This window comes from Nannospalax galili, unplaced genomic scaffold (assembly GCF_000622305.1).
Source record: "Nannospalax galili isolate Female #2095 unplaced genomic scaffold, S.galili_v1.0 scaffold553, whole genome shotgun sequence".
NCBI lineage: Eukaryota > Metazoa > Chordata > Mammalia > Rodentia > Spalacidae > Nannospalax > Nannospalax galili.
The window spans coordinates 5,317,963-5,340,933 of record NW_008336313.1 but is presented as its reverse complement, the minus strand read 5'-3'; the positions used below and the strand labels follow the sequence as shown (position 1 = coordinate 5,340,933).

Sequence of the window (22,971 nt, the reverse complement as noted above, 5' to 3'; positions counted from 1 at the left end):
CATCACTCCCTTAAAGAAAACCAATTCTCCCTTACCTAACAGTGATCAGCTACCAATAATTCCTTGGCTGAGGTTGGAGCTGCTTACCCATTTCCCCAGTTCTGTGCTGGGTTTTTGTCTGGTCTTTATAGTATCTTTTTAATGTCTTGTGTATCATCTTTCATTGATGGCTTTTGGATACTGTGTCAAATGTGAATGGATTCCTCCCATGTGCTGGAAATGCACCTAGTTGATAAAATGCTTGAAGCAGCTGGGCAGAAAAGGTAAAGATGGTCTAGAAGTCTTGTGGGGTGAGGCCTGTGGAAGTGGGGGTTCTCCTGGCTGAAACGCAGTCGTGAATTCAAGGACAGCAAAGAACAGCACCCACCATGTTGCTTTGCTCTCTCGAGTGTTTCTATTACCCCTAGGAAGCTCCCCAGCAACTTGGCCATCCATCACTGAAAATAGGTGAGCATATTCTAGAAGGGGCGGCATACTCCTGTCAGGAGAGAAACTGTTAAGAGCATTCTCTTATCTGCAGGTGATCAAGCTGCCCATCTTGCACACAAGAGCAAACAGCCCTCCGCGTCTATTGTGTGCACAGTAGCTTCGGTCGTTCCCCTTCATTGCAGTTGACTAGCAAGGCTCCTTGAAATACTGCTTGTGACAGCTCTCCAGTTGGAAGAGCCCTCCCTTTTCACAAATGAGTGATGTTTTTACAATCTGAAGTATGGTCTGCCATGTTTGTGATGTTTCCAAGCCTCAAGCCCCAGATCCAGTTTGCCTAGAGACCAAGGGCACAGTTGCATTTCACTTCCAGTGCAGATAGCACCCCCTGCAAACCAATCCAAACTGTTTCCCATCAAATCTAAAAGCAGCCTTGACAGACTGATGTTCAATGGAAAGGAACAGTCAAAAATTAATTGCATGGAAGATCATTTTTCATCTAATGAGAGTACATTGTAACAGGCTCTGGGACAAGGGCCCACCACCAAGTTTGATTATCCATTGCTATTGGTTGAGTTCTGTTTGTGCATGTGAGAATACCCTTCTTTTTAGATTCTTGTTTAAAAGACACCCTGCCCTTGTGAGCAAAGGAGCTCCCAACACATGGTCCTCCTGTACTGGGGTGGCCTCTGGCCTGGAAATTCTCCGTAGTGCTTCATAGCAATGGCCAGAAATACTTCCCTCAGTCATTTGACTTTAGAGTCTCAAACTTATCTCAGAATGTATGAAAACGCTGGTCTGGTATCTTTCTTTTTTTTTTTTTTTTTTTTGTGGGGTTGGGGAGGACTGAGAGTAAGATCCTTAGAATCGTAAAGATGAGGTTCAAATCCCAGCCTGTCGATTCTGGCTTTAGACTACTTTCTAAGCTCATTGAGCCTCATTTTTAAAAAATCTGTAAATCATTGCTACCGACAAATAATGTTTGCAATAAGCCATCTCAAAATAAATGGCTGAAATCAATAAACATTTATTTAGCTCAGGAGTTAGTGGTTGAGTGGTTCTCTGATTTACACTGAGCCAGGCTGATCTCTGTAAACTCTGTGAGCCAGTGATGGTAGAGAAATAGATTCCATCTCTTCGTTGGAGACAATGCAGAAAGATGTGGGTCCAGGGAGGAGCAAGCTACATCTAAGAGCCTTGTATTTAGACAGTATTCTTTCTTTTAAGATAGTACACAGGACAGACACTAATTCATGACTCCACATACAAAGGATCAAGGCCCAAGATGATAATTATGGTTTGAATCTGAAGTGTCTTGTACCATCTCATATTTTGAACTCTCCCTCTCCAGCTTATAGTACTGTTTTAGGGACTTTAGAGCCTTTAGGAGGTAAAGCATGGCTGGCAGAAATGGACCTGGGGTGGGCAGGTAATAACCTCCCTTGGTTTGGGTCTTGTGTGCCCTATAAGGAAGCTTCTCCTCACATTCTTCAAGCTATAGATGAAGAGAGCTGTTTCACTACTCCGTCCTTACCAGGGTAAACTCAAATTCTGAAATCACAAATCAACTGTAAAAGTAACACAAAAATTACATCCTGATTGGATGTGAAGAAACCTAGACTTGGGACAGACGTTGCCCAAGGTCAATGCTACAGTCTACCATGCTGCCTTAGAGGAATAGACTATTATGGTTTGTCTGTATTGCCTCCTACAGGCGGAGGGTGTAGGGAGTGCAGTGATTGTATTGTCTATGCTTTATAGGACATGTTTGTTGAATGGTGACTTACTTCTGTAATGGTGGATGCTGAGAGAAATGTAGAGACAAGTGAAACTTCATCCCCAGCCTCAAGAAGCATTTAATATTGGTGACAAAGAAAAATATTCAAGCTGGTCGCCTTACAAAATGTCAAGTGTCTTAAGGGAGGAGGAGATAAAATATTATGGAATTGCAAAGAGGCTCTTGAAGGAATTCTTGCCTCAACTTTGACTCTGCTTAATGTTTCCCTCCATTTAATTCTCATTAATGATCTCCCCAGGCTATCAATAAAACTGTGGTACAGAAAGTCCAGTGTGGACAGATGAAGCATTTTAAAGTGGAGCAATTTTAGGCAAATTAAGTATTTGGAAATTACCAGCCATCTCCCTGCTAATACTGTGAAGGAAGAACCGTTTACTATCTTGCAGCCTGATAGTAATCCTCCTAAATTTACCTCTCTGATTAAAGTAATTTGTGCTAATCCTGGGGACTCTCAATCCTATTAACTTAAACACTTGATTTTCAGGGACAGCCAGAATGTGCAAACTATACTTTCAGTAGATTTTTTTTTTCCCCTGAAAACCCCCACCTCAGACTTTGGAAATTTGAAATGATTGAATTAATGCTATGGAGTTTGGGGACAAAGAAAAAGAAGGAAAAAAACCCTCAATTCTGAAAGTGGCAAGGGAGACTCACTAGCAGTTCTGAAGGGAGCCTGGCTAGAGGCATGGCAGGGCAAGAGGAGGTCATGGGTATGTTCTTCTGACAGCTGATGACATGTCAGGGGACTTCGGGCAAGCTCTCTGCCTAAGTCTGGCTTTCTTCAAATCCAACCAGGCTATGATTACCTTGGGCCTTGGACCTTCCCATGTGGAGTCCTGCGTTAATAATGCCTGTTTTGTGTACTGACTTTCTTGAAAGGAAAAGTATGACCTCTTCCTACAAGGTACTTGTCTTACTAGAAGGTGTTTGGAACCTTAACAGCTGTCTCAATTGCATCCAAAGTGGGCTTCTCTTTTGGAAATGCTTCCAGTGGCTGGGAATCAAGGCTGAAATGGGGTTTGTTTCTCTCTCTCTCTTTCTGTGCCTCAAGTAGGATTATGGCACATTTTTAGAGTGGCCCTAATTTACCCATTTAATGAAGGACTCTGCAAATGTCCCTGCTGTTGAGGGCCTTTGTAACTGTCCTAATTTGTTTCTCCATTGCTGTGACAAAACACTCTGACCACTATCAACTTGGGGAGGAAAGCAGTTATTTGTCTTACATCTCCAGGGTCACAGTTCGTCAGGAAGCCCAAGGTAGGAACTCAGGGCAGGAACCTGGAAGCAGGATCTGGAGCACAGGCCATGGAGGAACACTGCTTACTGGTTTGCTCCCCTGGCCCCTGCTCAACCTGCTTTCTTATACAACACAGGCCCACCTGCCCAGGGGTGACACTACCCACAGTGGGCTGGGCCCTCCCACATCACACAACAATCAAGAAGATGCCCCACAGACATGGCCGTAGGCCAGTCCTATGGAAACAATTCCCCAACTGAGGATCCCTCAACCCAGGTGTGTCAAGTTGACACTAAAGCTATCTAGCACAGTAGCTTAAAATATACTTAAGCTAGTACTACCCTGCTCTTTACAGAATCATAGCATTCCATCCAAAACCTATGTGTCCAAGTCGATGGCCAGCCAATTAAGGGAGGTTTCAAGTTGAAAGAAAACTTTTGGTTTTGAAAGATATTCTCTAAGTCCAAGTTCTTCTCTTGGTTAATATTCATTGAACTATTTCAGTATTAACAATTCTGTCCAAATAATTTGTCAATTCCCTCTCCTTTAGATTTTTTAATTACATTGAAGTTCTCGTTCATTTAAGCCTTTTCACTTATTTATTTGTTTGTTTGTTTAGCAGGCATACCTATCATTAGTTGGTTTTGCCACTCTAGTAGTCTGTGAGGGACTGGTGCCAGGCTATGGAAGATATAAGAAAAGATGTAAGAATCACCCAGAAGCCTTTGGGAGTTGATGCATTGAACACTCTTCAGCTGTATCTGTGGTTGGTTAGTAAAAGTCTTTATGCAACAGTGATCAGGGTTTCTTTACTAAAGGTTTACCATTTGGTCCAGATATTCTCAGAGCAGTCTGCATGGTGATTACCATTAGGCCCATGTAACAGGAAAGGGACTCAGGACGGGAAGGAACTTTCCCCAGGCCATGAGCCAGAATGTCTTTTGAACCTGTGCCACTTCTAAACTGACCCTTTTTCTCCTGCTGCCCCTACCTCACATTACTACTCCCCAGGGTTGTCTGAAGTCAGGGGGTCACAGGGGATGCCTGAAGCATGATCCTTACTCCCAAGATATATACTGTTCAATCAGAATTAAAGAAATAGCACTTGCTGATAACCAGAAGAATGCAGAAAGAAGTGACAAATTGTAAGGCAGAATGACTGGGCAATTTCATTTTCACTTTTGTCTTTTTAATGGTAAACTGAACATCACTGAATTAACAGGTTTATTTTATTTTTCCCTTGAATTACATCTTTGTTCTGCTGCGATTTAAGCACAGCATGAAAAAGAAGTATTCTTCCATTTGAACTTTCAGTATGAAATAGATTTTATTGATGTCAGTATTATATTCTTTCATGAAGATGAAATTTATGTATAAAATATACAATATGGGGCTGGGGACTTAACTTGGTGCATAAAGTATTTGCCAAGCAAATGTGAGGACTGGCCTTTAGATTCCCAGAAATCGCATGAAAGTGCTGAGCAGGTGTAGGTCTCACCTGTACCTGCAATCCCAGCCCTCGGGAGGTGGAGACAGGGAATACCCTGGGCTGGACTAACTGATCAGCAAGTTCTGGGTTCAGCAAGAGATCCTCCTCAGCAAACACAGTAGAGAGCTATGGGAGACATCCAGCATCAGACTCTGGTTTTCCCACACATGTACACTCACACCCACACACCCACGCACACCACACATACACGCACATGAATATTGTGTGTGTGTGTGTGTGTGTGTGTGTGTGTGTACTATTTTAGCACCTGAAGTCCCAGCACTTGGGTGCTAAAGTAGGAAGATAGTGTTCAGCCTGTGCTACCTAACACAACCCTGTCTCTAAATCAAGACAAAACAAACTGTGTTAGTAGTTGAGGGTATGTGTCTCTGCGGTAGAATGCTTGCTCACAAACCCAAGTTCCTAACATCAGGCCCTAGCACCACTGCTTCAAAATATCCCATTTTATGTGCCGTGTTTCATCACTGGCCTCTAAACAGGGAGATGGAACAGAAGTCATCTAACTTTTCATAGTACCATGCTGAATAGGCAATTATTTTCTCTCTTTTAAGGACCAAACATAAATTTAAAAAGACAAAAGGGGTCTGAAAATCAATAACCCGCTAGATAAGCATTACTATACTAGACCAACCCTCCATTCCCAGCAGATTGTTATGTTGCTGGGGAGATCAAAACAGACGATGAATGCCATGATGGTTGAAAATCCACTGAAGAAGTCCATAGTGTTCTGCCTAATTCTTCAGTCTGGGGAAGACTCCCTGTTCCCGAGAGAAGGCTCTTTGGAATGCCAAGTTGTGCAGGCAAAGGCCGCTGAGTGATCAGGACTGATCTGCCAGGGAGGACCACCTTTCTGTGGTGAAAGGAGTCTCTCAAGGAAGATGCCTTCACCAGGTCTCAGCTCATTGTTCATTTGTAGAAAATGCTATATTTTCCAAAGAAGAAATTAGAAGATCTGGGGCATTCCTGTTAACCATTGCACTTTCCATAAACCACAGGAGGGTCAGCATCAAAATTTTTGGCCAGAACTACTTTCTTCAAGATTGTGCTAGCCCTTCCCCCTTACAGTTCCCTCACAATATTTTTCATCCTCTATTTTAATTCTTTATGTCTCTGCGTCCCTTCCAGATAATGAGGTTTGTGAAGTAAGCACTGCTTGAATTAGCTCACTAGCACTGAGCTAGTCTTGAGAAGAGCTCAATAAATATTTATTGAGCTCAATATTAATGAACATGTAAACTTAGTGGTATTAAACTCTAAGTGAAAATAAAGGTTTTTCATTCCTTCTGATAATTTGTTTTCCAAACTGCTGTTATATACTATGGCTTTAGGGAGCATGTAGTACAACTTAATTTCATTCCCATTGTGTATGGGACTTAACCAAGACTTTATTTATTTTGCAAAAGTCAAGAATAAGTGTTTAGGCTGTGATGGAAGGACAATGTTAAAGGCTGCTTTCTTTGGCCTCTTACTTCTGAATGACCAATGACTTTACTAGGTATCAGATTTTTACTGAAAATGGGAGTATATATAGATGCACAGTAGAAAACAAGATGGCAAACACTGTGGGCTGAACAAGGATGAGGAAGAAGGAAGTGTTGTCAGGAGCCTCCTTCTAGGTGAAGAACAGGGAAGGAAGGGCCATCACATGAGGACAAGAACAAAAGAATGAAGTTTGTTGATGTCATTGGACCTCGAGGTGTCTGAGCAGTTCGTAGGAAGTGCAGTGGAGCCTTGGGAGGGAGATAAGACCAGTGAGAGAGCACTAACATTGAGTTCCCTCCCTTGATCTTATCCTGGGGGAAGATCAAGGCGAACCCATTTGGAAACTTCCCTTCAGACTTTACGCTGTCCCTAAAGAGATCCTGCCTTGCCAGTAACAGGCTGCAATGTTTCATTTTTGTCTTTAAGAAAACAGACTAAAAGCAGGCAGACAAACAACAATGAAAACCTAGATGCCCCTAATTCAGTTAAGACCACTGAATTGCTGCATGCTGGCACTATTGTGCAAGTGTTTCTGATGCACAGGCTTTCTCTTGGCTTAGAATAATCTTTCCAGGGAACACTCTTTGTTCTTGAGAGCTCCTTCTCCCCCAAATGGAGTATTTATCCTTCCTCAGCGCTGCCTTAAAGCCCTCTGTTACATCTACCTCTTATCACGTGTTTAATTTCAGGGCCAAATTCTATTTTTAAATGTCATTGTATATCCAAATTGATTGGCTTATTATCACTTCTGGCACCCAAGTCTTCTCTTCTGGATTCTGCTTCCCTTTAATTGAAATAGATAATTTAGCACTGAAGCCTGTAAGTGGGTTCATAACAATTTTATTTAAGTTTAGATAGAAAATAGAAGCCACTGAATGCCAGAGGCAAATGAGTAAACACTGAATATAACAACACACCATTGATACAAACAATAGATTGGGTGACTCTTAAGGGAATTATGCTGAGTAAGAGGGGAAAAATGGCCTTGAACATACGATACAATCCTTGTCTATTATATTCTTGAAGCAACAGTACTATAGAGATAGAGAGTGGATGGGTGTTTGCCAGAGGTCAGGCGTGCTTGGGAGGGAGAGGCTGTCAAGGGGTGGTGGGAAGGAGACTTGTGGTGATAAAATAGTTCTTGGTCTTGATTATGGGGGTGGATACATGAATCTCCACATGTGATGAGATGACAGAAGTGTATGTACATCTTGGAATGATGTCAGGTTCCCAGTTTTGATATCATAATTATGTGCCTTTAACTATTGGAAGGAAGGAAGTGCAGAATGCATTGGATCTCTCTGCTCTTTGCACAGCCTCTTGCTATTGTGTGGAGACTTCTCTCCTCCCTTCAGCCAAGTCTTGGTTTCTACTAACTTCTCTGGCAATCTAGGGAATTGTTTCTAACTCCTTCCCACATAATCACCTTTTACCACACTTACATAGATTTTTACCAATAAGAGTTGGTTCTGCTGAAAAATCCAAAGCCTTGTTCTCTTGCCATCATATCCCTCCCAATCCTCTGTTATGCCCTCATCATGATGCCTCCACAAAATTCTACAAATTGATGGGTATTCTGAACTCAGGTCCCTTCTGAGTACACCACTATAGGATTTCGTGGCTCTGAGGAAGAACATCACTTGCTGCTGTCGCTCTTGGCCTTTGTGACATCAGGATACCACTGTCTCCTGTGTCCTGTGTCTGTGGGAACCTTATACATCATTGACTCAGGGATACAAGATGTGGTATGGCTGAGTGCTTCTTGGAGACAGTTCTGTATCTTGTGCATGTTATGTTTCCATCTGCCAACAGCTGAGATGAAACAGCGGTCCTTTGGAGTGCACGCTTCCATCACTGACGAAGAGTCAAAACTTTTTTTTTCCTCCTTTCAAATAACGTTCAGGATTACCAAAGCCTTATGTTTTGCAGAGTTAGGGCCAAGAAGTCATCAGACTGGACTGCAAAGATATTAGCTCTTAGTGATCAAACCTCAAGAAGAATAGCTTTTGAGGGTTGTTCTCTTACAGAGATTGAGAATGGATAAAGGCTGAGTTTTCTAAAACATGCTTGATTTGCTTAAATTGTATAAAACCACATATAAATGCTTGAGTTCCGAGACAACTGGTGACCGAGTCAGAAAAACCTCACAAAATAAAAAGATTGGCTTGGATTAAGGAAGCCTGTGAAATGCAACCTTTGTGATAGCGTGGGGAGCAAGCACATGGTTTCAGAAATGGAGACAGCAGCTAGCAGTCTTCCATGTGGAGGATAAATGCTCTGCTTCAGAGATGGGAGAAGGCCCGAGAGGTCTCAGCTCCCTTCTCTAGGGAGGCACTTACAATATCTTCTTTCTTGGTCTATTATTGTATTTGTTCCTTATCACAATTCTGTGAGGTGGCTTTATTATATGAATGAGAAAGTAGAATTCAAAAAAAAGTCAGATTAAGTTAGTCATGATCACAAAAATTCATGATCAGTCTTTTAATTTAGGTTTGCATCCCCATGAAATATTCTGCACATGTTGACCCACTATGATGACACAATGATTTTGCAGGAGGAAAAGCTGCAAGTCTGATTGTAAAGATGTTTAGAAGCAGCTCCTCCTTTTGTGGGTGGGGTGAAGCAGAGTAGAGATGACCCCATCAGTGTAGCATTGCAGGTCAAGGCTGGAGGCCCTGCCTCTCTCAACGCTGCTGCTGGTGATGGAACTGATGGAGCTCAGCTTGGGATGTGTTCTGTTTTTCTCACTTAAATTCCAACTTTCCTTTTAGGAAAAAAAAATCAACCATTATTTAGGGAGGAAGAGTTACTACTAATAAAATGATCACATTAAAAGAATGAGCCTTTCTTTTAAAAAATGAGGTCAAAATTGAATTTTAAAAATAGCACTTTTCAAGCCTGGAGAGATGGCTCATTGGTTAAGGACACTTGGCGCCCTTCCAGAGGACCCAAGTTCAGTTCCAAGCACCCATATCAAGCATCTTACAACTGCCTGTAGGTAGCTCCAGGGAGTCTGACTCCTTTTCTGGCCTTGCAGACACCCACCAATGCACAAGTGGTGTACACACTTAAATAAGAAATAATAAAAATGACCCTTAAAAAGATAGCACCCTTTGTGGAGCTTACGATTTATATTTTAAAGTAGTTTATCTGTTTTAATTATCTTTTCCTCTGAGAAGCTGAACATGTGGTTATCAGAAGGAATGAATCTTGAGCCTGTGAACCAAATTCCTCAGAATTGGCTCAATCAGTTAATGAGCTTGCAAATTGAAATTATCTTTGCCATTGGCCAAGAACTGAGCGGTAATTAGTGTCCAGGGACACTCAGGGAACAATTTCACTGTTAGCAGCACCAGGAATCCAGTCATTTGTCATCGGTGCCAGATTCTATTCAATCAGCAATTCAAACTCAGGTTGGAAACACAGAGCGACATATAGCTAACTTTCTATGAAGTTAATACTGTAAAACAAAACCTAGATTTCTGGCAATTTAATTGTGAGCAGCAGTAAGATGAAGTTATGAAAATATTGAATGTAAATGCGTCAAGGTCCGTCTTAATCCCGCCACTTCGCCAGTCCTTGCCTGTTTGCCTACAACCCTGGCTGCTGTGCTCCCCGAAGTCTGGGTGTTGGGGTGTTTTCATAAAGTGAGGCACAGCAGTCCCTCATACTGCAAAGGAAGTGTTGTGATGGAAGGAGCTAGAGTGGATGACAGTGGGGGAATGGGGGCTAAGGTGCAGTCCAGTCCTTCATGGAGGCTCTAAGTATAGGCTGTTAACACTTCCTGGTATACACACCTGCACAAAATGCCCATCCCTAGGGTGGGAGTTGGTAGAAGTGTTGTCTCCTATGGTGGTGGTTTTATGTTAAGAATTTTTCTACTTGGATCCAATTTTCTTTAGGGTTTCATATTTCAGGATATAATATGTTGCTAGATACACTGCCCATCTAACTTCAGGATCCCTTAAAGAACTCCTGTGCTGGGTTTGGCTCAGGATGAAGGAGTAGACTGAGGCTGTGGGTAGGGTGTGTGGCATGTGTCTATTTGCCTTCCCACCTGCTCCTAGAACAAGGAAGTAGGTCTGCCAAAAAGCCCATGTGTCTCTGAGACATGTGGTGAGTAGATAGACTGGAAGTAGCCTTTACAAGATTTCCACGGCAAACAGTCCCTGGCAAAGTGACAAGGATATGTGCCATCTATGACCATTTGGTAGATGGTCATCGGTAAATGAGGAAATGTAGAAAGTGTGGTTATTTATGAAAAGATGAAGCCAGTGATAAAGTGGGTTTCACGGCCTTGAGTACTAGGCAAAATGGACCACTGGGAGGCATGTGAGCCAAGTCATAAAGACCTAGATTTGAATGCCAGGGTTTCTACTTTATTAAAGTTCAACATGATTTCCAACTCAGACCTATTTTTGGGACTCCCTAGAATCCACTATCTTGAAAAGACTGTCCCCTCAGGTGCTAGGCTTAATAGACAAAAAGAACCATAATAAATTCATGATGTCCTCAAGGGATTGAAGGAGTCTGGGTGGGGTTGACATCACCTATGCCGTATCTGATGACCCTGACCCCCTAATATGGTGTGTGTGTGTGTGTGTGTGTGTGTGTGTGTGTGTGTGTGTACATAGCCCAAGAAGAAGTTACTATAACCCTAAATATGTTAATAGAATATGTCATGGTTTAAATTTTCAAAAACAACAGCAAAAATATTTGTGTACTAAAAGGTTTGGTTTTTTGTTTGTTTGTTTGCTTGTTTGTTTTTATTTTTGGGTTTTTTTGTTTGTTTGTTTGTTTGTCTTTTTGAGACAGGGTTTCCTTGTAGCTCCAGCTGGCCTGGAACTCGCTATGTAGACCAGGCTGGCCTTGAACACACTAAGATCTGCCTGCCTCTGCCTCCCAAGTGCTGTAATTAAAGGCCTGTGCCAAAAAAGGTTTTAAGGGGCTGGAGAGATGGCTCAGTGGTTAAGAACACTGGTTGTTCTTGCAGAAGACCCAGGTTCGAATCCCAGCACCCACATGGCAGCTAACAGTCCCTAACTCCAGTTCCAGGGGATCCAACAGCCTCTTTTGCTCCCCGCAGGCATTGCACGACATGGGTGCACTTACCTACATGCAGGCATAACACTCATACACATAAAATAAAAATAATAAATAAAATATTTTTTCAAAAAGTCTTTAAATCTTAACAGTGTATCATATCCTTTAAATGATTGATTTACATTGTTTATTTTAAATTTTGGTGGCTTTGAAAATGATCTTTCATTTAAGTGGAGTAACCACAAATGGCTCTTCATATTCAAATACTTAAGATTTCATTTGCTTCAACTTAAAGTGCTAGTGAAGAGAACCAAATTTTTCTGTTGTTAGAATCATAAACAATGGGTGAAATCAGCAACAGCAGTAATGTTGTCCACTTTGTCTGTGAGATGAGTTTTGAATATATTAGTCCACAGTTGGTCTCTGAAAAGACCAGTTTAATAATGTGTGGTCCTTTTTGTTGGGACAATATTTTGTTAACATAATGTTTTCAATTTTAACCTTTAAGCCAAAGGTTTTTTATTTTTTATTTTTATTTTTTGGTATTTTTGAGACAGGGTCTCCCTGTAGCCCCAGCTGGCCTGGAACTCACTATGCAGACCAGGCTGGCCTTGAACTCACAGAGATCCACCTGCCTCTGCCTCCCAAGTGCTGGGATTAAAGGTGTGCACCACCACCTTTGGCCCGGCAAGCCAAAGTTTTAAAGTAAAGGCCTACCTATCTGACCTACAGCTTGCTGACTTGGAGGGCCTCTAAGATGCAAGCCTATGCCTGGCCACTTGCACAGCTTCCAGTATGTTAAACTATGGTACTGTGTGGGTCTTTCTCTGATAAGGATATGGTACTTCTACCAGCCCATAAGTTTCCTCATTTAATATTGCCCTGTCTGTCCCCTTCCCTTCTTTCTCTTTCCAGAAACAGAGTTGTCAGTCACTGCTGAGTTAGTACCTACCTCATCCTGGAACATTTCAACTGAGATGGACAAAGGTACGCAGAGGGGAAATGGGAGGTGGGGTGGGGAGGGCTCCATCTCTAAGACTGGCACAGTCTTCCTTGAAATGAAATGCTTTTCAGATCATTAGAAAGAGGTTATGATCAAAATGAATCCACAGCTTACTTTGTGGTCATTTAACATTTAATTACTTGGAATTATTTCTGGAGAGGATTTTTTTTTTCCTTTCCCTCCTTCCTCTAAAATGTTCCACATGGTAAAAAATGCTTCAAGATGTGAAGCAGGGTTGTTTCTGACCTTTCTGACACTGCACCCAGTGGATCTTATTTGGGGGATTTGATTCAGCTTGAGCCAGGACTGATCAGAGCTGTTGGCTGAGTGACCTTTCCCCATGAGCATTCGATGTGCTTGTCGAGTTCAGGACAGAGCAATTGGAATGCTTGAAATTGCTTGTGTGTGCAGACGGCCACTTCCTCTGTGCATGTGGGGAACTGGTTCCTGCCATTGGGCTGCTGCTTAGCATTAATTAAGACCCAACATATGCTAAGCTTTGGCTACTCGAGAGAGATCCTATGACCTGCTCAGGTCCAAAACTTGAGCACCGTGGCTCTATCTGCCTTTCCAGGCTTATTTATTTTTAGTTTCCTCTATTTCCTTTTATGTACCTTGTATTTCCTATCCTTTTATCTGAATTGCCCTTCTCCTCTCCCTTTCTTTGCCAAATATCTACACTCTACCTCCTGCAAGGTGTAAATTCTTTCTCCTTTAAGGCTAAGCACAAAGTCTGTATTAGTCACAGATTTTCCTAGACCCTCAAGGAAGTGACCATTCTGTCTTTGAGACTGTCATGATTCTTTTTGTCTGTTCTTCTCTTAACATTTGCAGCACTGTGATATGGTGTTTTAAATGTCTATCTTCCTTTAAGGCTGCAAGATGCTTGAAGGCAAGATTTCTACCTTGTTCTCTTTTTTTTCCCCTGGGGGGTAGTGAGGGCACTGACTCTTGTTCACAGGAAATCCTCAATAAAAGTGTGTGAAATGTTGGGTCCCACACAAGGGCTAAATTATAGTTATGTGTATAAATGCTCATGTCCAACAAACTTGCTGATTTTCTACTTCAGCTCAAGCATGGTTCTAAGTTCTGGGATTATAATAGTCAAGAGCATTTGTATTATCTTTGATCACTGTAAAAAGAGAGAAGGATTGATTTGGCTCACAGTTTGTGAGGGTACAGTCCATCACAGAGAGAAGGTGTCTCAGAGTTCAACGTGACTTGCAGCTGTGGCCACAGGTCTGTGAGGCACTTGCTTATATCTCAGCAGATCTGGGAACAGACAGGTTGGACTGGAACTTGGACTCTAGAGAGCCACTTCCTTCCTCTAGCTGTACCTTGCCTCCTGAAGAAAAGTTCCACAACCTCTTGCAACAGTGCTGCCAGCTGGGGACCAAGTATTCAAACACATGAACTTGTTCAAAACATTGACAGCTCAGAAATCACTGCCAAAGTTTCCTTTTGTGGCTAGCTCTCGTTTTTCAGCTGAAATCCTCATTTGAATTCCATTTCCTGTCTGAGAAGAGACTATTTTCTAGAATAACACAGTAGATGCCATTATTTTGTGGGTGATTCTTTACTGGGCATTTTAGGGTGGCAGGAGAAATGTTTCTCATTTTTTTTTCTCCATCATAGACATCCTTTTACTAATTAAAGGTTAAAATGGGATTACCTCTTATGTTCTGTATCAGCTATATTAAGCACAGGGCCTAGGAGGCAATAGATTTCTAGCAAGTATTTATGGAGTGTTTTTTGAGAAGACCATTAACTAAACATTCACTTAGTGCCTGTTCTGTACCAGGTGTTGTAGTAAAGGCTTTCGATGTGACTTTATTCTACAAGCTCCCCGTGGTACCAACAGAGTAATCACATAGCTGCCCACTGCATGCTAATGATCAGCCCCCAATTCTCGCACAGATGAGTCTGTGTGAGAGAAGAAATCCATAAAGCCATTCATTGAGAACTCAGCATGCCAGACTTGCAATTTCCTCAGATCCAAGCTGTTCCTAGTGCTGATTGCCTCTTAAGAAGAAAGTGGTGTCATAGTGAGTCTCTGAGTGGAGAGCAGGGTAAAGACCATTGAGGCTCTTTCTTTGTTCAGCAGAGCCTTCCAGACAGCTTGGGAATTTTCTAGAGATTCTTGGTGTCATCTCTCTCTACATGGTCATTGGAGTATGGTCTTTAATTCCCATCTGGAATTGGAGCAAATGTTGCCTAACTGATTCATATATTCATTCATTACTTAAGTTCTTTGATTCCTTCTCGGGGTACCTTTTGAAGAATTAGGATCCATAGATGAATCAGAAAAGGGTTCCTGCCCTCCATGAACTCAAAGCCTCATTGGAAAGATCAATGCCCAAATATTTAATCATAGCCTCTCGTTATTCTGAGAGATAGAGCTATGAGATGGGGAGCATCCTCCCTAATCTCACAGAGAGGCTGGTGAAAATAAAAATAAAATTATTGTCAGGCTGGAATACAAGAAGAGGAATCTCTGGGTTCTAGAAATGAATACTGAGCCCAAAGCTTAAGTGATGATGATGAGTAAAGGGAAGGTAAGCTAAAAGTCTATGGAAATATGAGAAGTGTGTATTGTGCTCCTTAGGGTGCTACCAAGAGCCCCACTGTGATCTCCAGGGCTTTCTGTGCTGTGTGAGAGCTGAGTGCACTGTATCCCTTACACCCACATGGAGAAGCAATAAAATAAAGCCATTTCTGGGTACACTTTTAGTTTCCTGTCCCACCCATCCATCCCACCCTGTGTCCCCAGCCTTACTCAGATCCTGGTCTTTTGTTAAGTGAATGGCATTTAACAGCACCCGTTTCTCCTTTCCAACAGGAAATTAAATATAATATTCAAGGCCACCTGGGGAAGAGCCCTGGAAAGCTACTATTGATGGGCCATGAGGGTGATTTCTGAAATAAATGTTTTAAAAGAAAAAGTATCACCTAAAATGAATTGATGTTCAGATGCTTGGCCCCAATGTCAGCATGGGGTGTTGGAGTAGGTGTGATGAGGGCCCCATTCCCCTCACAGACTCAATCACAGGAGGACTCAGGAATTCCTTACAGGAGCCCCATGTTTCTTTTGGAGGAAAAGGCTGGAAATTGCATCCATAGATAGGAGAAAGAAAGGGAACCTGTGACTGAAAACTGAAAATGGTAGATTCTACTTCCTACTTGATAGTATTGTTCAGAGGTAATGATAGCTGCTATCTTTACCAGCTTGGAATTTTATGCACCATAGGCACATTGGCTCTTTTGAGCATGGGCTTTGGAATTATCATGACTCTGGGCTTCCTTTTGCTCGTCTATAGAACTGAGTATTTGTATCTATTACCTAAGGTTGTTTTCCTGATCAAGAAACATGTTTGTGTGCTGTCTGTGTTATGATAGGTTAGCTACTTGCAAGTCACAATCAGTAGATAGATCATTGGCTTGGCACCTTAACCCAGGGCTTCACCATCAGGAACCATGACCCGGTTCCCTGGTTCAGGAGTAGTTGTCTCCTCTCGTGGTTTGGTCTGTCCTCGCATACAGGTAGTTTATGTCAGTGATATTGGGTGATCTGTAGCTTGGAGATTCATTCTCCACTGGTCTAAATGGGGTGATGAAGTATTTTATTATGCTCCTAATTATACATATTTGGAAGAATGGCAGGGTTGAAAGTGATGAGATGTCTTGGAACTTGGCAAGCTGACAGTCCCTCTGGAACTGAGAGCTTTGAAAACTTACCCAGCCTTGTGTTCTATATTCAAAACTGGCCTCTGATTGGAGAATTTCCTCACTGAATCCCTGGGGTTTCCATGTGGTATAGAAGACCCACAAGTTGAGCAGTTTTAGCCTTAAGCAATATTTCTCATGTTTACACAGAGGCCAGCAAGGAAACCACAGAAGAGATTAGAAAATTGCAGTTTGGTAGTAATAGTTGGTACGTGTACACAGGGCCTAATAATTCGGTCATTTCCTTTGTCTCTTGAATGTCACCTTGCCCTATCTCCTGTGCTGGCTCTGCTTTGACTGCACTGGCTTTGAGCTCCTCTGCAAAGCTGCTGCACTCTTTGCTGACCAAGGACAGCTTGCTTTGCTCTTCCTTCTACCCAGAGTTCACTTGCCCTTGCTCTTTCTTGACCATCCAAATTTTCTCTTCAGTGTTAATTTTCTTTTCCTTCATGGCCATATTTTACAATGTGCTATTGGCTCAGAGACAGTTTCCCTCAAAAAGCAGCTATCTCCAAGACTCTTGTTGATCTTCCCTACTAGATAAAGCTGTTCATTTTGGGGAAGGACTCTTCCAAATGAAGGCCATGGAATTCTGTCATAGAGGAGACGGAAAAGGACCTTTGTGGTCCATCTTGAATCTTCAAGACTGCTTATGGGAGATGGTCACCATCAGGCACTATCACCTGCCCTTTCAGGTGCAATCCCACACACCATTTCCTGCCTCCCAATCTGCTGCTGTCAGGGACCATTCCACTGAGGCCCGTAGGATGGTTGGCACATGGTCACCTACAGCCTTGCCCCAGCAGACAGAAGCAGTTCAGCAAGCTTGGAAGTATTTGTGTTTCTCTTCACTATTTATAATGGAAAGAGATATTTATCTTCCATCTATCATGAATCTTACATTCTCTACTACCCTGGTACCATTTTCAGCCATTTCTGACTAAACAAGACACATTTTAAAACAACTTATTACAGTCATTTGTGTGTGTGTGTGTCTGTGTGTCTGTGTGTGTCTGTACGTGCACCATGGCTGCAGTGTGGAAGTCAGAGGGCCACTTTCAGGGATCAGTTCTCTCCTTTTACCAGGTGGGCCCCAGGGGTCAAACTCAGGTCATCAGGCCCGGTGGCAAGTACCTTTACCCACAGAGCCATCTCACAGGCCAGAGGCACATGTTTGAACTAAAAAATAATCAGGTGGCACAGAGAAATGGTTTCTCGATTTTCTCAGGCATTCTTGCTTGCAGGTCTGTAGGGCTGGACTTAAACCCTCTTCTTTCTGAAGAAGCCTTCTGGTGGAGCCAGAACAGCTTTGGAAGCTTGATAACAGCTTGGTAACTGTTTCTTCAAATCTGTGGACTGGGATTGTGCTTAAAGCGATCACAGAAAGCCTCTCTGGTCCTTGACCTACGGCCTTGGTCAACTTTACCTAAAGACTTGTGGGTAGAGAGGATGTTGGCTAAGAGATAACAAAGAGGACTGGAAAACAGATACCACCTGGCCCATGCCCCAGTTCCACCTGTCTCCCCTCCACCCTGGCTATTGCCCCAGCACCAAGCTGCTCATTGTTCCTACCCTGTCTCAGGCCTTGACCACACTTTGCTGTTTGCTCCAATGAGAATTCCCTTCCCAGTCTTTTATCAGGAAAGAAAGACCCGGGTGGCCGCACTACTTCCTACAAATATTTTCATGTAAGTGTTCATACCTGTTCCTTACCATAGCCAGGCATGTCTTTCTTCCTCTGTGTTCCTCCTCTCCTTGTATTCCTTCATCCGATGTGAAGGAAATACTATGGCTGGCTATCTTCATTTCAATTAAAGCCCTCATGGATTCCTCTTAGGAGTAGGGTCAACCAAAATGATCACTGTGCAGGGGACTAAGGCGTCAGAGTGGCTACAAGCCCCCTGCTGGAGGAATCGTTATTTTTGCATCGCTGTAGCACCAATACTTAGCACAGTAGTTTGAATAAATAAATGACTGTGTGAAATCAGAATACAAAAGCCAAAAGCATTAGTCCAAGTCTCAAAAACTAGAAGAAGCAAGGAATGAATTCTACTTCAGGTCACTGGAGGAGCTGTGGTCTGCTAGATTTCAGACTTCTAACTCCAGAACTATGACAGGTTATATTTTGGTTGTTTTGAGCCACCAAGATTAGTATAATTCATTACAGTCACATCAGGAGATTAATGCACAGACTTAGGCAACTTGCCCAAAGTCACAAAGTAGTGAAGCTGGAATTCAAACTCACTTCACTAACAAATAGGTTGTATTGTCTCAAACCAAATTAAAAGTTATAATAAAAATGCTTTAGACTTGTGTAATGGACAGAAATTTACTGAGTGAATACTGTGCACAAGATCTGTGCTGGGGGCTGAAGAAGTGAAAATGAACAAGACAAAATTAGCTTTGACTTTAGACATTATTAATGGTTGGAGCGTGAAATGCCCTGAAGGCTCATGTGTTCCCAATTGGCAGTTCTGGTTTGGGAGCTTTGCAATCTTTAAGTGGTGGTGCCCAGCTGGAAGTCCATCACTGGCAGCTATGTGGGTTGTATCCTTTCCCAGTTCTGGTCCAGTGTCCCACTGCTCCCTGACCTGTATCATGTGACAAGCACCTTCTTGTTTCCATGGGACTGTCTATCACCAGGCCTTTGGGTGGTGTGAATGAGAAATGTCTCCCACAGGCTTCCTGTATTTGAATACTTGTTACCCAGTTTGTGGCACTGTTTGGGGAAGTTTAGGAGGTGTTAAAAAGTGCCATGCCTTTAATGTAACTTCCGTTTCTTTTGATTATTAGGGTTGTTTTTTAAAAAAATGTTTAGTGGTTATGTTTTTCCCTAATAAATATTCTTTCTTGTCATATTATTAATATAATTTATCTTAAGCTTTGATTGGAAATCTGGAGTTTGGGTTGTTTCTCTATTAGCATAACATTTAATTTTGTTTATGGTGTATGTGTGTGTGTATTTTAACATGAAAATTTTCATTTCCATAAAATTTCCATACTTTTAAATTTGGTATTGTATTGGAAAAGGCTTCTCTTTTCAAAGGTGGTACAGACAGTCACTTATATTTTCTCAGAGGTAGAAATAACCATTTCCTTTTCAAAACTGGGATGAGCTAGGGGTGGTAGTTGATGTCTTTAATCCCAGCACTTGAGAGACAGAGGCTTGTGAATCTCCCTGAGTTTGAGGCCAGCCAGGGCTACATAATTTGGACCCTGACTTTAAAAAAACAAACAAACCAGAAAACCTGAATGAGACCAATCCATATTTCGAGCTCTTGAGAGAGCAAGTGAATCTAGTGCCAGAGTGAACTATTCTCTACACCTAGATGCAGTATGCTAACTCTTGGTCCTGTGACCCAGCCATCCAGCCCATGTCTACCTCCCTTCTTCCAGAAGTCTCTATAAGGGTAGTCTTAGTACTCATCTTAGAAGCAAGCTCTAAAGTTGGAAAGGTCTTTCCTAATGTGGAGCCAGTGAGTCTTGATCCTTTTACCTCCCGCATCCTACTCCCTCCGCAGAAAGCAGCTGCCATGTGGCCTTGATAAATTACTTCTTTGTCAGTTTTATTACCTATAAAATAGTGATTCAGAAGTTCCAGTGATGACATATCCTGACTTTGGGAAAGACAAACCAAGCTAAATACTGGAACAGATGGGTACCAGCTTTACCTTACTCTTTTGTCTTATGTGGTTGGATTAGTTATGTTTCCTGTTGCTGTGATTAAATGCCCTGACAAAAGCAGCTTAAGGAAGGAAGGGTTTATTTTGGCTCACAGGTTGAGAGTACAGTCCATCATTTGGGAAAGTCATGGGGCAGGAGCTTGAGGCAGCTGGTCACATTTTAGCCACAGTCAGGAAGCAGAGGGAGATGAATGCTCCTGCTCACCTAGCTTTTCATTTTTATGCAGTCCAGGACCCAGACCATAGCCCTGTACCACCCACATTTAGAGGGAAGAGTGGGTCTTCCCTCAACCTAATCCATGTCATCTCTCATAGCCATGTCCAGAGGTTCACCCAATTTAGATATTTCCTCACAGGTATGCCCAGAGGCTTGTCTCCTAGGTGACTCTGGATCCTTTGAAGTTAACAATCAGTATTAACCATCACAGTGCTCATTTCAGACTTGATTATGGCTCCAGATTTTGTTTAGCTCTGAGCTTCTAAGGTTTGTATGCTGTGTTTGAAGCAGTGTTGTATGGCTTTACTTTTATGAATAAAGCCAAAATAAATGTCTAAATAAGCTTATGAAGACAATGAAAAGAAGCAAGAAGAAACAAAATCAAAGTCGTAATATAGCAGTACCAGTAATATAATGATCTGTGTGAAACTGTTTCATGGATGTCACCTCATTAGTTCCGATGTTGCTTTGAACTTTGGAATACAGTGATAAAGCCCATGTGCTGGCAGATATGCACCCATGCTCACCTGGTGTAAGGACACCTTGGCTTCATGCAACATTATTTGAGGGTTCTGGAGATCATGAGTGGGTCTGATAGAACACTGTTACTGTGATCCTCTTGCCCACAGAATCTCCTCCTTCTTCAGTGACGCAGGTATCATTCTCCTCACTTTTCTCTCCTTTCAGCTTGTTTTCTATGTCTTTCCTCCACAAGAGGAGGCTGTCCAGAGCGATCACACAGTAGTCTATACTGTTGCTTCATTTTGTACCTTGATTTCTGTAGCAAAGATTCTCACCTACTGAATGACTTCATCTTAGTGTTGACATATGGGAAACTGGCAGCTGACTAAATCCCCTGTGTTTCTGATAGGTTTTGTTATTTACTTACTTCCATCTTTTCTCTAAATTCATTCTCATCTCTGATTGTGAAGTCAGCATTTTGAGTCTTGGTACCCACTATAAGCTACTTCTATTATATTTGTAACCTTGTGTCTTATATTAGTTTGTGTCACATTTGTATGATTTTTAGCAGGAAAGGAGTGTAAACAGAGCTCTTGCTGGAATTCCAGCTTATCTCTTCGGCAATATAGAGAACTACCCCTTCTACAAGTACATATCATTCAGCTCTTGTTTTTAAGAGTCTATAGAACAATTTTAGCACATTTTTGTTTCTCTGAACTTTAAAAAAACTTTTTTAAAAGTTATTTTTTATTTTAATTTTATGTGTATGCGTGTATTGCCTGCATGTAGGTAAGTGCACCCGTGTCTCGCAATGCCCATGGAGGTCAGAAGAGGCTGTTGGATCCCTTGGAACTAGAGTTATGGGCAGTTGTTAGCTACCATGTGGGTGCTGGGATTCGAACCCGGGTCTTCGGCAAGAACATCCAGTGTTCTTAACCACGGAGCCATCTCTTCATCCCCTTCTCTGAACTTTTTCAGTCAGTATTTTTGTTTTCCCTATTAACACTTCTCATAAGCTTTTGTTGTGCTGTGGATCCTATAGTGGGTACTGGATAATAAAACAAATAATATGCATCCTTAAGATGCTAATAATATAGTGAGAGAAAGAAACTAGATGAAGTAGGCACATGATAGATGAAGTGATACACTCCATACAGATTGATGGAGATGAGTATTATAGGATGTAGGGTAAATAGGCACATGATAGATGAAACGATGATGCACTCCATTCCGATTGATGGGGGTGACAGTTATAGAATGTAGGGTACCTAGGAAACAAGTAGAACAACACATCTGGCCATGCGCTTAGTTCCCTTCTCCTTTGCCCCCATTAATGCTGAAATTGCATATTTACTTTGTCTCATAATTCTTCCTATTTCTTAACTCCCAAAACAATGTTTCCTTATTCAGAATTAGAGCTCTGTTCTTAGCATGCTAGAAGATGCAATTGTCATCTCAAAATGTTAAGAAGAAAGAATATGCACCCCATCCTTTGTTTAGAAGATACTTTAAAATATTCGTATCATCAAACAGGATGTAATTCCCTTATGTTTTACCACAAAATAAGTTTTGTGAGCCACATTAATTATAACAATATAATAATAACATCTAGTAAGAATTTCTGTTCATAAAGTAACTTCTATATGCTAGGCAATGTGAATAGTACCTTATGCAATCTCGTTCTACCATTTCCCAGAAAGTTAGAGATTAGGGAGAATGAGTAGCTGTCTTAGTTGCATTTCTGTTGCTTTGATAAGATATCATGACAAAAATCAACTTAGGGTAGGAAGTGTTCATTTATTTTTAATTATTTATTTAATAACCACATACTTAGAAGAAGCATTTCATTACAACAGCATTGACATATTCAATAACAATTTCCAGAGCTAAGATACATCTATTTCATAATTGGCTGTAAATAATTAGGTTTACAGTTGAATTATTACACTTTTACAATATTGTATTCAGTATAAACCCTATAAGACACAACCTATAAGACATAAAATTAAATGAGGTTTTAACCTTTAAAAAAGATCTCCATTTCATTATTAAAATACACAGTTTCATACAGAAAAATTCATTTTAATGCAATTGACATTAAGATGTTTGCACGTGTTTCTAATCTCTATATATCTGATTATTACTAGTCACAGGCGGTTATTTTCTGAGCTCCTTGGCATCTGAGCATGGATATAAAGTCATCAGGTAAATTTCAGTGGTAACATTTTTCACATCTAATTATCAAGGAGCAAATTTTTATCCTTTGAAGAATTATTATTTTAATTTTTTTAAAAAAACTTAATAACCACATGATTAGAAGAAGCATTTCATTACAGCTTTAACATATTCAGTAACACACTCCAGAGATGTACCCTATCTCCTAAAAA

At 41.5% G+C, this 22,971-nt stretch overlaps 1 protein-coding gene across 1 annotated transcript in view; it reads left to right on the top strand.

Moving 5' to 3' along the window:
* The window catches only part of Ror1 (receptor tyrosine kinase like orphan receptor 1), a 380,915-nt gene that overhangs the window by 208,216 nt on the left and 149,728 nt on the right, over nt 1-22,971 (top strand). Inside the window, exon 2 of the mRNA XM_008831069.3 lies at nt 12,412-12,483. Within this exon, the coding sequence (XP_008829291.1) occupies nt 12,412-12,483 (72 nt within the window). The remainder of the gene's footprint in view (nt 1-12,411; nt 12,484-22,971) is intronic.